Source organism: Drosophila kikkawai, chromosome 3L, assembly GCF_030179895.1.
Source record: "Drosophila kikkawai strain 14028-0561.14 chromosome 3L, DkikHiC1v2, whole genome shotgun sequence".
In the NCBI taxonomy this organism is placed as follows: domain Eukaryota; kingdom Metazoa; phylum Arthropoda; class Insecta; order Diptera; family Drosophilidae; genus Drosophila; species Drosophila kikkawai.
In genome coordinates, this window is record NC_091730.1 from 13,018,754 (window position 1) to 13,034,940 (window position 16,187).

General features: G+C 41.7%; 3 protein-coding genes across 3 annotated transcripts; 1 reads left to right on the forward strand and 2 right to left on the reverse strand.

Moving 5' to 3' along the window:
- Positions 1 to 3,036: 3,036 nt before the first annotated feature.
- Positions 3,037 to 3,977, reverse strand: LOC108078116 (pupal cuticle protein G1A). The gene has a single exon (XM_017171735.2). The coding sequence runs from the start codon at positions 3,907 to 3,909 to the stop codon at positions 3,037 to 3,039; it is 873 nt and encodes a 290-aa protein (XP_017027224.1). The 5' UTR covers positions 3,910 to 3,977.
- Positions 3,978 to 5,431: 1,454 nt separating this feature from the next.
- On the forward strand, positions 5,432 to 6,174 carry LOC108078122 (cuticle protein 76). The gene has a single exon (XM_017171749.2). The coding sequence runs from the start codon at positions 5,493 to 5,495 to the stop codon at positions 6,123 to 6,125; it is 633 nt and encodes a 210-aa protein (XP_017027238.1). The 5' UTR covers positions 5,432 to 5,492; the 3' UTR covers positions 6,126 to 6,174.
- Positions 6,175 to 7,013: 839 nt separating this feature from the next.
- Positions 7,014 to 8,664, reverse strand: Tsp66A (Tetraspanin 66A). Its single transcript, XM_017171647.3, has 5 exons — positions 8,470 to 8,664; positions 8,235 to 8,414; positions 8,017 to 8,151; positions 7,776 to 7,955; positions 7,014 to 7,725 (listed from the first exon to the last, which is right to left on the reverse strand). Exons 1-5 carry the CDS (start codon positions 8,581 to 8,583, stop codon positions 7,612 to 7,614), a joined length of 723 nt encoding a protein of 240 aa, XP_017027136.1. The 5' UTR covers positions 8,584 to 8,664; the 3' UTR covers positions 7,014 to 7,611.
- Between the last annotated feature and the right edge of the window lie 7,523 nt (positions 8,665 to 16,187).

Genomic DNA, 16,187 nt, shown 5'->3' on the forward strand with positions numbered 1-16,187 from the left:
AGACTTTGATCCGATAAAGCTCAAAGGTAAGCGGTCAATTTGCATAAAGTAATGATAAATCAACAGCCAAAAACGACCTTCAAGATGCGTTATTTGCACTTGGTTGTTTTGCAGCGAACGAAGCAAATAGAATACAAACAGTCTTTAAATTAAAAATTAAATTTTAATCAACTCGGGGATGCGTATCAGTGGGGTGGAAAATCCAAGAAAAGCTTTGGGCAGTGGGGAGTCTTTTCTTCCATTTTTTGTCTGCTTCTATGACATATCGCGATGGCAAGTCTGGCTTCTTTTCTTCTACTTCAGGATGAGTTGGTCTGGCATTTGGATTCTGGCATTAGCTTTAAGGGTATTCAAAGAAAGTGGTTGGCATATAAATTTAGGAAAATGTATATTTATAATTTAAAGATTTTTACTTTATTAAAGACTGTTGAACTACAAGGATTTTGTAAAGAAATTAAGAGCACTTGCACTAGTAAGGACTGAATAGTTTAAGTGATAATTTTAGTCGATATTATCTGTATATAATCTAGAAAAGTTAAAGTCCTTAAGTTAAGTCCTTAAAACACTCAAAAACAAAGCAACATTTTGGCCTTAAAACCAAAAACATATAAATATACTGACCTATTAAATGAAATGCAGAATTGTTATCCTTTTATTTTTTTGTAAAAAAAAATCAAGAAGGCTATAAACACATGGCTAACGTTCACACTCTTCAGAATGAAACATGGAAAACAGTTGGTCGATAACTAGGATGCAAATTTGCATTTTCTGCAACCGAAAATGTTTCAATTGCATTTCGTTCAACGGGCTACTGCCCCTGACAGCAGTCACATTAAATGCAGGAACCGAATCCAAACAGTATCCACGGAACGGCCCTTTTGTGGTTCCGTGGAGTCTAAGTTGCAATAGAAATACTGGACCAAAGGCAACATCAAATGCAAATGCAAACAGACAGCAACGGTCACAACAGCCGCAGCAGATGCATCAATTGTCTAATTGTTTGCCGAGACAGAGTCGTCATAATGTCCATCAAATAGTGGGGAAGGGGCCAGGAAACAGAATGTCCTTGTTGTAGGTACACTGGGAAGTAAATATAATAGAATTTGGATCTTCAAATGAAAAATTAGATGCTTTCTTGAAAAATATTATATTTAAATTTGTTTTTAAATTTGAACTCAGTTTATATTTTTGAAATGGTTATAAGATAATGAAATATATTTAACCAAAATAGATATAGAATTTTAAACAACATTATAAAATATGTATAGATTGTATAAACACATCCCAACACTTTTTTGATCAGTGCATCTATAGAAAACAGTGTCTGTGACGGCGTCTGGAGTGTCATAGCCGGGTTGGACCCGTGGGATAGGTAAATTTGATTTATGACCTATTATGCGTCTTATGTCCAGCCATAATTTAATTATACGAGGACACACGCCCAGACGGAATACCAAACCCATATTGTCTGCAGTTTTTCAGCCACATGCACAATCTGCCGCACATAATGCTCTTATTTAAATCATGGAAATTCGCTTACCTAAATTGCATTGCAACAATTGCCAGGACGACCCCATGGTCCTTTTTGTCTGTACTGTCCAGTGTGTTTCGTTTTATGGCAAAAACTGAAAGCGACAATCTCAAGCCGAAATGTAAATGTAATTAAAGTGCAGTTAGGCAGTACGGGGGGATTGTGCGTGGCATGCGAAATGAAATTGAAATAAATTATTGACTAATTGTCAACTCAGACGAGGACAATCTGGCACATTTTGGCATGTGGCACGGGGCGTATGAGCAATCAAATAGCGAATAACAAGTCGCAAATCGAAGCCAAAGCCAAGAACAACAAATGCAGCTAATTTGAGAAGCTAAAAATTCCAAGACGGGTAGACCTCATACCCCTGCCTCTTAGACACGTTTTCATTTAATTTAATTGTTATTGTCTGGCCTGTCACTTTGGTCTGGAGGGAATGGAGCGGCTCCATTGCATGTCTAATTAGTGTCATCTTAAAAATGCCATCGAATTTCAATTGCCACTTGGCTCGGAGTGCTTTAATCTTTAATCTAGGAGTGCATATAACTTAATTTAGCCATTTCGATTTAAGTTAGAGCCACTTGAAGATTGTTTTGGCTTTTGGTTAGTAAGGGAAGTAAATGGTCAATTGAAATAGGTTTAAATATGCTTAGGGGCAAAGTGAATATGTCTTCAATATAACAAGAAATAATAGATATTTTAAGTTAGTTTCTCTGCTGTTTGATTGCATTTTAGTGAACATTAGGTAAATTAGAAGACATTACTTGCTTAATTGCTTACAAACAAAGATACATTTTGTAATTTATCTATATGTTTTAAATATTATAAGACCTCTAATGTAACCTATAGAAATTCAAATGCAATAAACAATTAATATATATTTTTTATTATTACCCCACTCCCCACAGTTTTATTGCGCAACCCGAATGTCGCTCGAGTAATCCCGCCGAAATATCACTGTCAAAACACACATTCGATCTGTTGATCCGCCTCCCCTTTTTGGCCGCCTGTCAGTGGATTCGATTGAACCCATTGAGCCCTCGCTGCGGTGCCATTAATGTACAGTGTGTACACAGAAATATATCCATAACCATTAACCATTAACCATTGCCCACATGAGCACGGCCGAATGTCAAGATTAAGCTTCGGGGGGCAGTTATGCGGCTATGCGCGCATAAATATCCGTTAATTAACTGACAATAATTATAACAAGTGCAAAAGTGCGGAGGGGAAAGGCGTGCGAAAATATTAAATCCAATTAAAGAGCCATAAAACACGGCCTGCCACGCCCCCGCAAAGCCGCTTTGCGAGCAGAGAGACCCCAGCGAAGGCCGCTCCGCAATGATTTGGCCAAAAACCAGTTACCCATTATCGTGGCCCATTGTTCGCCGGAAGGCCTCCGGTGCTCGGCCTCTGCTCAGTTCATGTTCAATTTGCAACAATCGATCTCTGTCTTTATTAACCGCCAAACATTAACAAGAAGCTATAACAAAGAAGCGATTTTAGAAACCCCAGTGGGTTCCGAATCCGTCGAAGCTCATGTGCGACACGCTCTCGGCGGGCGAGTAGTGGACCGTCTGGGAGGTGCCATAGCTGGACACGCCCAGGGCGGGAGCGTTATGGGTGTAGGTGGTGGCGGCCGGTCCATGGTTCACATTGGTGGTGGCCAGGGGAGCGGCATACGACACGGTCTTGGCCAGAACGGGAGCAGGAGCAGCATAGACTGGGGCAGGAGCAGAGTACACAGCCTTGGTGACCACTGGAACGGGAGCAGAGTACACGGTCTTGGCAAGCACTGGAGCAGGAGCAGCGTAAACTGGAGCAGGAGCGGAGTACACAGTCTTGGCCAGAACTGGGGCAGGAGCAGAGTAGACAGTCTTGGCCAGAACTGGGGCAGGAGCAGAGTAGACAGTCTTGGCCACCACAGGAGCGGGAGCAGCATACACAGTCTTGGCCAAAACCGGAGCAGGAGCAGAGTACACAGCCTTGGCTACCACGGGAGCATGAGCAGCGTAAACTGGAGCAGGAGCAGCGTAGACAGTCTTCTCAACAACCGGAGCCGGAGCATTGACCAGGGTCTTGGCCACAATGGGAGTGGCCTGAGTGTACAGCGGCGCGGCATAAGTGGTCTTGGCAATGGCCGGAGTATAGACATTGTTCTGGATCCTGGTGTCGCTCTTTCGCACACTCGAGTACGGCGTGTCCACCGCCTTGGAGTAGCTGGAAACGGTGCCGGCAAAGGACCTCACCACATCCTGCTGAGTGGAGGCAACGGCATCCACCGAGGGATTGGCAATGGCCACATGGCTGGCCAGGAGACCGGCGTTGGCACAGGCCAGCAGGGCGCACAGAGGGATGAGGTAGCGGAAGGCCATAGTGGAGCACTCGAACTGGATGACTGGCTAACAGTGGAGTGGAAGAGTGAAGCTAAAGGCAGACTGCTGGCTGGGCTGCGACTGATGCTGATTTGGCCAAAATGTGCCGGCTTTTATACGCATCGGACGCGTGCCAGTTATGGGCAGACTTTGCTGATTTTTGCTGATTTGTTGTCTATTTTTTGTCGATTTTTTTGGTAATTGAACTGCCCACAATGCGATGGCAGTTTGGTTCACCTGCGCAACCGCTTGAAAGCCAATTTGCTGGCATAAATTACGCTCGGTAATTAGGTTTTCGGCGGAGGGCAAAGGCTTCAGGGCCCCTGGTGTAAAATTAATAACAATTTGCAAAAAAATCGCAACAACAAAAAAGTAGAGCAGAACTCGTGGCTGTAAGAAGCTTCCCAAGTTGGCAACACAATTCAATTTGGAGCAGCGTCAACTTTGGTAATTTCAATAAATATTCATCATGCGCCCCGTGAGCAGCCGAGCAGGGAAATTCATTTTCCCATCTTGCCCCCGAAAACAACAAGAGAAAACTCAACGGGAGTGGAAAGTCAGCCAAGTGCAAAACAAGACGAAACATTAGATGCTCTCTTCTTAATTTACTGCCAAAGTTTTTTTTTTGGGTGTAACCCCAAGCAAATATTTATGTTGGTGTCAATGTGTTAAGTGATGGCTACGAAGGTGGAGGTTAAATGGGGATTATCGGGTGTTTTTCTTATACAAATGACTGTCATAAAAATATAAAATTAAGTAGAGCTAATGCCAGTAATTGCTTTATTATTTTTATCTTGAAGAAAACAATGGAAATCAAGTTATAAATATACTTTTAAAAATTAATCTAAAATTAATCTTTCAATAATAATATTTATATTCTAAACACATCTTGAATTTCTTTACTTTCTGACTTCTGATCATCATTAATTCCAGCTTCAGATCTCCCTTCTCACAGGGAACAACAACTTTTCAAGAATAAAGGCAAACAAAAATCATAAACAACTGACTGCCACCACCTCAAGGAAAGAAAGAAAAACCACCGACACCCCTGCTGATACAAACAAAAAAGTTGACAGAAACAGAGAACATCCCCTTATCGAGGGGTTCTTCCTGTATTTTTTTTGGGGGATGGGCCATATTTGCTGCTTGAGTAGAACTCAATTTAATGGAAAAATACGCAGGGCAAATAAAAGTTTTTCTTCGCTGCTCTGGAAAATTTATGAGCTGCTGATAGTATTCAAAATAATTCACTTTCCTGCGATACACTGGGTGTGGGGCACTTGAGAGGCGGCGGCCTCCAGTCGTCGAGACGCGGATGGAGATGGAAAAGAGCCCAGTCACTGGGCGACCCAATGAACCAGTTTTGGGGCTTAGGCCTAAGTCAATCTGTCACACATATACACGCACTCAAGTCTCGCCCTGTTGGCCGTGAAATTTGGCAAGACATATTTCTGATTTTTGGCTATAAAAACTGTGAACTCGAAAGAGTTAGGCATCAGTAGCCACTGCAGCTTACTACCAACATCAGTTTCAGTTTTAGTTTCGTTTTCTTCCTTTGGAATTAAAAAAAAAAATCCTATAAAATGGCTTTCAAGTACGTCCTGCTGTCCCTCTGCGCTTTGGTGAGCCTGGCCAGTGCCGGTTTCCTGGCTCCAGCTGCCACCTACTCTGCCGCCATTCCCGTGGTGGCCAAGGTGGCTCAGCCGCACTTTGATGCCGTTGGTACCACCCAGCAAAATGTGGTGCGCTCCTTCGGCGGCACTGTGTCCACATACTCAAAGAATGTGGTCACCCCGTACTCCAGTGTTAGCAAGGTGGACTCCCGCATCACCAACAACGTGTACACGCCCAAGACTGTGTACTCCGCCCCCGCTCCCGTGATCACCAAGTCCTTCTATGCCGCTGCACCAGCTCCAGTGGTGGCCAAGACTGTTTATGCTGCCCCAGCTCCAGTGGTGGCCAAGACCGTCTACTCTGCTCCTGCTCCAGTGTACGCTGCTCCTGCTCCGGTTTTGGCCAAGACCGTGTACTCTGCCCCCGCTCCAGTGGTTACCAAGGCTGTGTACTCCGCTCCTGCCCCAGTTTATGCTGCTCCCGCTCCAGTGTACTCCGCACCCGTGGTTGCCGCTGCTCCTGCTGCCTTCGTGAAGTACTCTCCCGCCGCCGTGGTGGCTCACGCCAGCTTCGATGGATTCGGATCCCACTGGGGATACTAAAGGGTGTAACATCCCGAGCTTTGTTGACACTTTGTTGATTTGTCCGTACGAATTAAAGACAGTTGCATGAAACACGAACTTGCTCTTTGGCTAATTATTATTTGCTGTAATTAAAAGTGTGGGTTTGGGGTTGAAATGATAATATGCAGCTAGTGGGAGTCATTCGTGTTACGCTAATTGCATTTTCAGGGTTCCAAAGAAAAGTATAAATATAATGGAATATTTAAACCACAATTCTAGGAAGACAGTTTTAATGTTCGCAAGATAGCTAAAGTTGATAATGTCGGTCTCTGAAAAACGAAAGCAGTAATCTAAAACTTTTAGATATATATAATATATTTTTATATTAATGAACTATCATACATTGTATATATTATCCTTAAACAGCTGATAATCTTTGATAGCATTCCCATAAGTAATCACCTACAAAAGGCGATTACAATTTAAAGTAACACTTTCACCACTTTACCCTTCTCATTTCCATTTGTCTAGCGTTTAATGGGGCGTACACACATATGTGTGCCAAGGAAATTTCATGCCCAGTCCGACTTTCGAAATCCCTAGAAATCCTGGCCGCTCTCTACTCCTTTTTTTTTGTGTGAGGGCGCAAATATTTAGTGGAAAACTTTCTGTTTGTCTTTGTCGGTGGGGTGCTACAAAAAAAAAATTGTTGGCCAAAGTTTAATGAGCCACATGACCCTTTGGTCGCTGCCTTTCTATCTCCATAAACTTTGCGATGGGTTCTCAGCAGCTTGACCAAACTGCGGTTGTTGTTGTTCTTGTAGTTGTCGTTATGGCGGCTAAAAAGTTGGCACAACAACACCCACACCCACACCGAGCACATAAAAAAAGCATTAACGATGTGGGCCAAAGCAAACTATTTAGCCATAAAGTTGGTCCTTCCGTCGGACAATTTTGTATGCATATTTTATGGATTTTCAAATGCTGCAAAATTGTTTTCCACGACCAGAATTTAATGTTGACAACAATAAAATTTACGGGGCGGCACGGAGCACATAAAACGAGGAGGAGGAGACCAAACTCGAGCTGGGGTGATGGCGTGATGTCCTTGAATATTTTCTGCTTAGCTGCATTTGCATATTGTTGCGATTGTCGAGGGCTCCGTGTCCGGATTGGGGTCCGATTTCGTTTCGATGTCCGTGTCCCTGTCCAATGTCCTGGCATTTGCAATACTTTTTCAATCACCGGACATGCTTTGGTGATTCCTTTATTGGCTCATCCATATGCATGCCAACTCGGGATCCCGGACATTGGATGCGGGACTCAAGTGTTTATCGTTATTGATTGCAGTCCGTGAAATATGACGAGAGCCCAGCGTCCAGGCTAGCATCCAATTTGTCTGTCGTCTTGCCAAACTCAAAGCCAATACCCATTCCCACTGGGTGAACATCGAATCCGGATTTCAATCTGCTGCTTGAGCTGCTTGGAAAATGTTAAGGCTTACCCCACGAATCCTTGGAGGGCTTCAATACCGAGCTTCAAGTCGAATAATCGGATGCAGTATACTCCAGCGGCGCTTTGGGGTCTTACTTCGCTTCAGGTAAATCATGAATATGAAGAGGGCCAAGAACATGATGAACTGAGAATGCACTGGGTGTTACACTATCTCAGGGATCTTTGGCACCTTACCTTGGCAACGAGGCTGATAATCACACATACGGACATCGGTATGGGTTGTACGGTTACTGTTGAGCAGCCTTTGGTGTAGAGATCCTCGTTTTTGCCACTGCCATCCTTATAGCAGGAGTCGGGCGGTGAGAAGCCAATCACATTGTAATCGCCAGGACCCAGGACACCGCAGCACTGATACTGGAAAAAAATCAATCGTTTTAATATAAGATAATATTAAATTCAGACTACATTAACCTACATTAACTTCAAAGAAATTCAGATTTTTATCGTAATTCCACATTAGCATAACGTCGCCAATGGCTTGATACTCCTGTTGCAACACCAAAGCCAACATAAACTCCAGAAAGATGAACAGGAAGAGGATAGTCACATACTAAAGAATACGATTTAAGGATACGTGAATATAATTAATGATCTAGTCTTGGCTACCCTGAATCCCTAAGAAATATTACTTACAATTCGAATTCCACGGGCCATTCGATAGAGCACCAATGGAAAAGTCATAAACAGTATCACCAACGTCAGGCACTCAACGCCCAATGTGATCATCATGTAGGATGCAAAAAAGCACTGCCTGCAGCCCCTGTGCACATTCAAGACCATGTAATAAGTGCGAATGTTCCAGGCGGTTAAGCCCTGTGGGAAAACATCTTAAAGCTTCTTTTATAAACAGAGCGTATCTATATCTTACGATATTCAGCAGCCACAAAGCGTAAATCACAATAGAACCGATTAGCAGAATGCGTTTGGCGCGCTTGGTCAGGAGAGGATCCACCACAACAGCCTCTGACTGTCTAGTCGCCATAATTAGTAGATATTGTGAGGCTGTGATATAATATAAAATATATTTCTAAAGGTGGAATGAAACTTTAAACTAAGCCATCCTTTCGTGGGAAACAAGCTTATAAAAAAGTTAGTATTTCATTTTACTAAATTTTATTTTAAAAAGAAATACATTGCTTTCTTGTAAAGCTTTAAATGCAAAGTAACTTTTAAAGTCTTAAATCTTTCCTTGTTTGTTTTTCTTATTTAAAAATGAAGCAACTTATACTTAAAGAGATCTCCTAACATTTACATAGATTTATTCAGCATCGCAGCTTCGTAGGGTTTGATGACCGCGGTCTCCGGAGGAGGGAAGTATGTTAAACTAGAACTAAACCCACACATACGTTCTGCCATGGAATTTTTTAATCAAACAGTTGCCATTAATTACTGCAAAATTCTGTAGCCACATAACAGACATTTTTTCGACAGCCATCCGGCGGCTGGAATGAATGAAAAGAAAACAGGATGCGGCGAGTAAAGCGCTGCCAAGTCCTGGGTCCTGTGGGCGTCTGTCCGTGAGATGCTATCCGTGAGATGGTATATCCGGGATTTGTATTTGAATCTGAGCGGGTAGCAGGAGCAGAAGCACAAGCAGGAAGCAAGGAATGCCTGGCGTACCAACCGCAGACGCCACCAAAAGAAGCAGCAACTAAAAATCAAATTAGGTGCAAACGAACGCCCGTCAGCACCAGGACTTGCAAATAATACATAAAAAAAAAAAAAACTAAAAAAAGGGGCGTGTCGTGGTTGCGTTTTTGTAATGAATAATTTATAATACACGCCACTGATGGTTTTTATTCCAGCGAGCTCTTAGCTGGGATTAAAATTTTGTGGCTTTCCGGCTTGCCAGCTTGGCCGAATTAAAGTTCACGTTCGGAGTGTTTGGGATGGGGGTTCCTTGGCCGGCTGATAAATGTGCGTGTGCTGGTGTCAAGTGCACGCTCGTGAATTCAATTTGATACACAAACTGATTTATCGACTCACAGCAATGGCAGTGGCAGTATATAGCATACACTGGAATTAAAAGGTTAGGAAATGTTCTAAGGAAAAACTGTATTTTAAAAGGAAAAAAGAATGGTACTTAATAAACTATTTAAGTTTCATTGAAAAAGTAATTTATTAAATTTATTAAATATATATATATATGAACTTAAGCAATTAAATGATAACTTCAACACCCAAACTCTAATGCAAAAGCTTTATTTAATTTTCAATTTATAGAGTTTACATTATAGAGGTACATAATATCTCATGTTTTCCCTAAGTATTTAATATTTAATTTTAATTTCAACCTTTAAGTCTTGAATAGTATTAAAAAGAAAATAGTTTCTAGTGCACACATTGTCTCAACTCGACTGGCACACGCCATTCATAAGTCAGTCGTCGTCGTCGTCCGTGGAAAGGAAGCGAGGACGATAAAAAATTACATACACTTGTAACTGGTGTGTCCTCGGGCTTTCCTCTGATTCTTGTGCTCCGCTTCTCGGTTCTCCTGATTCTGGAGCGGAGTTATGTCTGGGTCTTCCACTTTGCCTCTCTAACAAGGTTAATTTGTAGCGATCGCAGTTCTCTGTCATTTATCTTCGCTGTCAGCGGCAAGTCCTTCGCACAGGAAGCCTGTCCTGGCATCGTTCTAATTTGAATTTAACAAGCAAGGATGCTGGGAGGTGGTCCATCAGACCATCATAGTCTATTGGCAAGCATTGAAAATTAAAAATTTATTGCCGGCGTGGTGTCAATCATCGCCATCATGATTCTTTGTTCAGAAAGTAATAAAGTAACAGCTATAGAAGAGGGGTTGTAAATAAATCTTAGTGATGTTAAAGATTTATGAAATGCTCTATAAAAAATTTAAAATATAATGTTTAGATATTGAAAGCGTATTGTATAAATTTAAATATATTAAAAATATTTCCCAGGCTTTTTTAATCAAAATATGCTGAATAAAAATTATTACTGAAATTAATTAATATCATTTCTGAAATCTAAATAATTATTTTCTTAGATATTTAGAATATTTAATAATTATATCCTAAGAATCCTTCTAAACTCCTTATATCCAAATAAAAAAAATCCCGCCCAGTATCCTGTCGCACAGTTGCAGGCACACACACTACATCATCATCAATTTGTGCTTGTGAGTTTCTGGAGCACCCTCTGACCCCCATTCCCTCTCTTGAGAGCCCATCCATCCTGTCCCATATCCCTTCTCCACCGGCACTCCACACTATTCCATTGAACGTTTCAATTTCACTTGTTGGCTTCGATTGTCGCCTGAAGTGCGGAGTTGGGGGAACAATTGAAAGCGACACTTTTATGGTTTTCAGATTTGTGTGATACTTCCTCTTTGCTACCGCAGTGTGTTCCACTTTTTTTGTCTCATTTTTGATTCCATGTTAACACTTTTTTCCTCTGGCTTTTGTATCGTGCTTTATTACTTTCCAGCTTTGTGTGTATTCTAATTGAGAAATTCCAAGGGAATTTGCCCTAAGAGGCTTTTACGCCTTTAAGTGCTAGAGCTAAACTCTTAATTCCACAGCATTGCACAATAGTTTCTATAATTTTATTTGGATCTATGCTCGAGAGGGGTTCTTATTTCTGGCAAATAAAATTTTGTTGCATATTTTGCGGCGTCAAATGGCAGCCACAAAAATGAATGAAATCGTAAAATTCTGCCGGACCATGCCGGACCGCCGCATCCACGCCCAGTGAGCTAATAACGTGCACTCGAAAACCGGATGCCCCGCAGACCAGGGCCGCACAAAAGCTGATCTGCGTCCCTTAACCCACAGGATGACCTGCTCCGGACCTTCCCAACCGTTTATTTCATGATTTTATAAACTGAGAAAAACTTGGAACTATGACTTAAATTTTAAAATAAGTTTTAAACTATTTTTCTTGATAAAATTCTTAAATTCTTTTAACAGATTATATTTATTAGCTTATAAAAATATAATTTCTTTAATCTTTATATATTATACAAAAATATTTCAAAGTATATACCATTTTACAGATATTTTTTCCTCCTGTGCAGGACTATCCAAATATTAATAAGTGTGAGTGTGTGTGCTGCTGGGGCTGTGTTGGCATTGGCATTTAAGTGCCGAAACAAGTTTTTCGGAAAATGGAAAAGAGTCTGGGGCCAGGACGTCTGACATAACCTCAATTTGTATGCGTTCTTTCTTTCCTTTCTCTTCCTTTGTTTGTCTATTTGTTTGCCTTTTGTCTCTCTATCTCTTTCGTCTGGGAATTGCAATTGCATTGCCGCCCTTTTCCCACCCCCGCCAGCCCTCATGCCCTCCCTGTCCCGCATCCACGCTGTGTAAATATTTGATTTTTGCATTAAAGTCAATTTGCTTTCATGATTCCGTAATTCATTGTTTACTCACGCCAACTTCTATTACGCCTTCTGCCGCCCGCTTTGATTGTTTATTTTTATATCCCCCTCGAAGAGAGGGAGTCCTGGAGTTCCGGAATCCCGCATTTCCGCTGCACTTCCACATGCCCACAGATACCGACACCGACACCAGGACAGACCAACCCAGACCGGGCTCAGCGATATCCGCATCATCTTTGTTTGTCGCTCCCAGCAAGGTTTTCCTCCGCCGCCTTTTGTCTGCTTGCTCTTTCTCCCCGAATTTTCCGCCCGGAAAATCCCTTGCCACAATCCCGGCTGTTTTAATATGCGCACTCAACGTTAGAAATTAAATCTGGCTCTCAAATGTTATTTGCGCTTTTCGTTTATTTATTTATTTATTATTTGCTTACGCGGCTGCCAAGTCCTGGCAGCAGTAGTAGTCTGCTTTCCCGGTCCTGACTGTGTGTGTCCTGGCCCAGTTTTCATTAGGTAATGCATAATAAGCTCGAGAACTTGTGCGAGTGAATTTAATTTATATTATTTTCTTTGTCTGTATGCCGCCAGTTGGGTGCTGCAATTTCGGGGCTCTGGTCCCTGGAAAAAGCAATTATAAAACTGGGTATGGAATATGAAGAGTGAGAGATTCGGTTTTTATTGTTTTGGGGCTACAGAGAAAGGGGGAAATTATAGTTTACGACTGACAATAGTTGGATTATGTAGATATTGTGTGTGCATATTTATGCAAGGAATATTTTAAAATAAATATTATTGGTTTAATATCTAATAAAATATTTTAAAAATAAATTTTGATCATCTGCAAATATTCATTTGAATTTTAAAATGAAAAAATACCTATGTAATATCTATGAAAAATTTATAAATAATATATATAGGGTTCAATAGTTTTAGTATAATATATTTTAGGTAAAAAACTATAAATTTTTAATCAATAAATATTAAGACACCATGTTTTTAGTTCAAATAAGTCCATCTTCTGTAAATATTCCCTTTTCTTTTTATTTTGATTATATTAACAGTATCCTTAGCTTTAAGGATCTATATTTCCCTAAAGCAAAAAGTAAACTACAACAGGTTGCCAGCACATATGCCGTGATTACTATTTCAACCCACCAACCAACCAACACTTACCATCACCGCTTTTATGTTTACTGCTTGGCACTCCAGCATCGGATTAACCTCCGCCATCAACCACAGGGAGAATCCTGCAGCGTCAAATCAATACGACGCACCAATATCCATCAATATCCCTCAGCCATCCGGAATCAGCCATCGACTGAGGCACCATTATTATAAGAGGCGCGTCGCTTGCAATTTTAACGAGCTTACGCATTTTATCGCCGGATCCGGACTCCTTACTCCGGAGGAGATGCTGTCATCGCCTCATCATCAAGCGGACGATGTGACTGCAGTAAAAAAGAATCTAATTTAGTGCGCGGTTTGCATACAAATTCCTATCACAGGACTCGCGCGAATCCTGCGTGACAATGAGGCTATATATGGCTCTGTGTGTGTGACTGAACGAGGGTGTTAATTCGCAATTGGTGTCACGATATACATTGATTTGCCATTTGGCTTATGCATTTTTCATTAATTGTCTTGCCTTGTGTCTTGTCGCAGTAAATTTGCGAGCAATTTAATCAAAAATTCTAATTCCAATCCGAGAAAGTTGAGCACAAGTTTTTAATGACTTTTCCAACTCGAGCCAAAAGTTCCGGAGTTGCGTTGGAACTGCAATTACTGCAATCGATGCTCGACTCCAGGTGTAGTTCCCAAGGATCTAGGACCTGCCACGGTTTAGACACAACACAGCACAAAACACAGCAGGCAACGAAACAAGCGCAAACCACTAATCGCGTTACACAAAACTTTGCCTCCGGGCGGCGAAGGCAATCGAGTGCGAAATTCCACATACGCCCCGTGTGACGTGGCGATGGCGAAGGCATTCAAGTCATTTCCGCTTAAGCAATCAGTTTGAGGCAGCAGCGAGTCAGTCGTCATCGGAGGCACTCCACGGGATACTCCGATCCCCGTCAGGTGGGAACCGCTTGACATGACAGCCGCCGCGTGCTGCAGCCGCTCCGCATTTGAATGCCGCAAAATGCTGCTCGGCAAACCGACATAAATACAAACAAACATGGCTGCCGGCTGACTGCTTCCTGCAAAGGATCTTACAGTGTGCTCAAAAATGAAGAAAACTAAAGTTTTGATAAGGATAAATGATAAGAATATTATAAGATATTCTTCTAATTTTTGCATTTTTATTTTTAAAGGTTTAATAAAAAAATTCTAAACACCTTAAAAAGTAGATATATAACCCATTGTGCACCCCTCAAGTACGTTTCGGCTTCTAGACCGGAAACAGGAAACCGGAAATTTAAAGCTCTGCCAAGCAAATCAAGCGAATTGGCCTGCACTTTGCCTTGTTATTTGTTGTTGCCACGCAGCCGATTCCCGCTGACTGCTGCCAGACACTGCGGACAGTTCGAGTTGCATTGTGCAAAAGTTTAATTACAATTTGTACTTTTTTGCCGGTGAAATTTCTGCTAAAAGCGAAACAAACTTTTTTATTGATATTGCAAAGCAGCAGAGTGCAGCAACGCCGCTCTCCGGATTTCCCACGACCTCCGGCTCAATGTCAAGTGTCATGTTATCCTGGACTTATTCATGTCTGCCATCACAAAGGGTGGAAAACTCTGGCGGAAAAGCGAAGAAATTACTTGCAAATTGATTACGGACATTGCCTGTACAGACTGTGAGTTTGCTTTTACTGCTTAATAGCCGATGTCTGGGACCGAAGGATAATGATAATACACAAACGGACATAATCATATAAATGGACAATGTCATTCACAGAGAGAGAGAGTTGATGGAAAAGATAATGCATGTTATTATATATAAGAACTCTGGCAGAGCTATTTTAAAACCCGCCCTCTCTCTCTCTCTCTTCGGTGTGCAATCAATAAAGCCCTCGAGGCAGCCTTGGCAGCCATCAGCCAGAAATTGTCATAAATTCATTTTTATATGTGAATCAAATTGGCAGGCACGAATGCCGGGGCACCGAGGAAAGTAAAAAGTGGCCCACAAAATGCCAGCCGGTGGAGATGGAAAGTGCCAAAGTGCGGACGCGGATTCCGGATTTCTGATTCCGGATCAGCTGCACTCGCCACATTGTGTAACTCCGGCCTGGGGTCATGAAAGTTTTATTAGGCATATGCAAATGTGTCAACTTTATTTGCAATATTTCGACACGTTTCGACATTTCGCCGACACTTGTTGCCATAATGAAACCCGATGCATATTTCAGCAGTTTTCGTCGCCGCCAGCAGCGCAACTGTTGCACAACTGTTTGTGTGGAAATTGCACGATTTTATAATTTACGCTGGCCATTGAAATATAAACAAGAGTAGTGTAGAGATGGGATATAGCTCAGTGGATGTAAAAACATATACCTTTATAGGTTTTTCAGATATTTTGAGGTTTGTAAATGTTCATTAGGTAAACTTATTACTAGTTAGTTTAAATAACTTCCATTTTAAATCTCCAGAGATTTCCTTAGTATTTATATAAATATTTCACCTGAAAGAACCCCTTCCAAATAAAATAAAATAATAATAAATAAAATTTACCTTTCCCATTAATTATAGCCGAAAAATAGATAGTAACATCACTAGTCCCCATCATGAACATTACAAATTAAAGCCTATTTTGCAGTGGCAAGAGTAAGAGTCCTCGACTATACATATATATTTGCACCATGTGTGGGAATGGGTGCGCATAAATTGCTGCTATTGTTTAAATATTTGCCAACATAATTAACTTAATTCAATTGGATTTCCATTAGAGCCGCACGCACAACGTCGAACGAAGGCAGCCTCCACCGCACTGTTTGCCCAGCTAAGGTAGTCGAGAATCCGGAGGATATCGGATGCAGGATTCAAAGGATTGGCCCTGCATAACATATGAGCGGGAAGATGAGATGCGTAGCTACGCTTTGACTTTGTCTGCGACTTTCCTGACGTCGTTGTCTATTGACTTTCGAAATCGAATCGAATCCGAGTCGAAGGCAGAGCAGCAAATCACAAAATAAAATAATTGATTCCATTTGAAATGCACACACACAGAGTGGAGTTGGAGCCTGGCAGTATGCGGGTCGTATCAGAATAGGACGAAGGACAGGGGCAGAGGACTCCCTTTTGCAGTCTGGT

What these genes read in the sequence shown, in the direction of transcription:
- LOC108078122 (XM_017171749.2), top strand. Translation starts at nt 5,493, where the DNA reads ATGGCTTTCAAGTACGTCCTGCTGTCCCTCTGCGCTTTGGTGAGCCTG.
- LOC108078116 (XM_017171735.2), bottom strand. Translation starts at nt 3,909, where the DNA reads ATGGCCTTCCGCTACCTCATCCCTCTGTGCGCCCTGCTGGCCTGTGCC.
- Tsp66A (XM_017171647.3), bottom strand. Translation starts at nt 8,583, where the DNA reads ATGGCGACTAGACAGTCAGAGGCTGTTGTGGTGGATCCTCTCCTGACC. An exon ending in TGAATTTCTTTGAAGTTAAT is followed by an intron (nt 7,956 to 8,016) that starts GTAGGTTAATGT and finishes ATTTTTTTCCAG; the next exon opens with TATCAGTGCTGCGGTGTCCT. An exon ending in TTATCAGCCTCGTTGCCAAG is followed by an intron (nt 7,726 to 7,775) that starts GTAAGGTGCCAA and finishes GTGCATTCTCAG; the next exon opens with TTCATCATGTTCTTGGCCCT.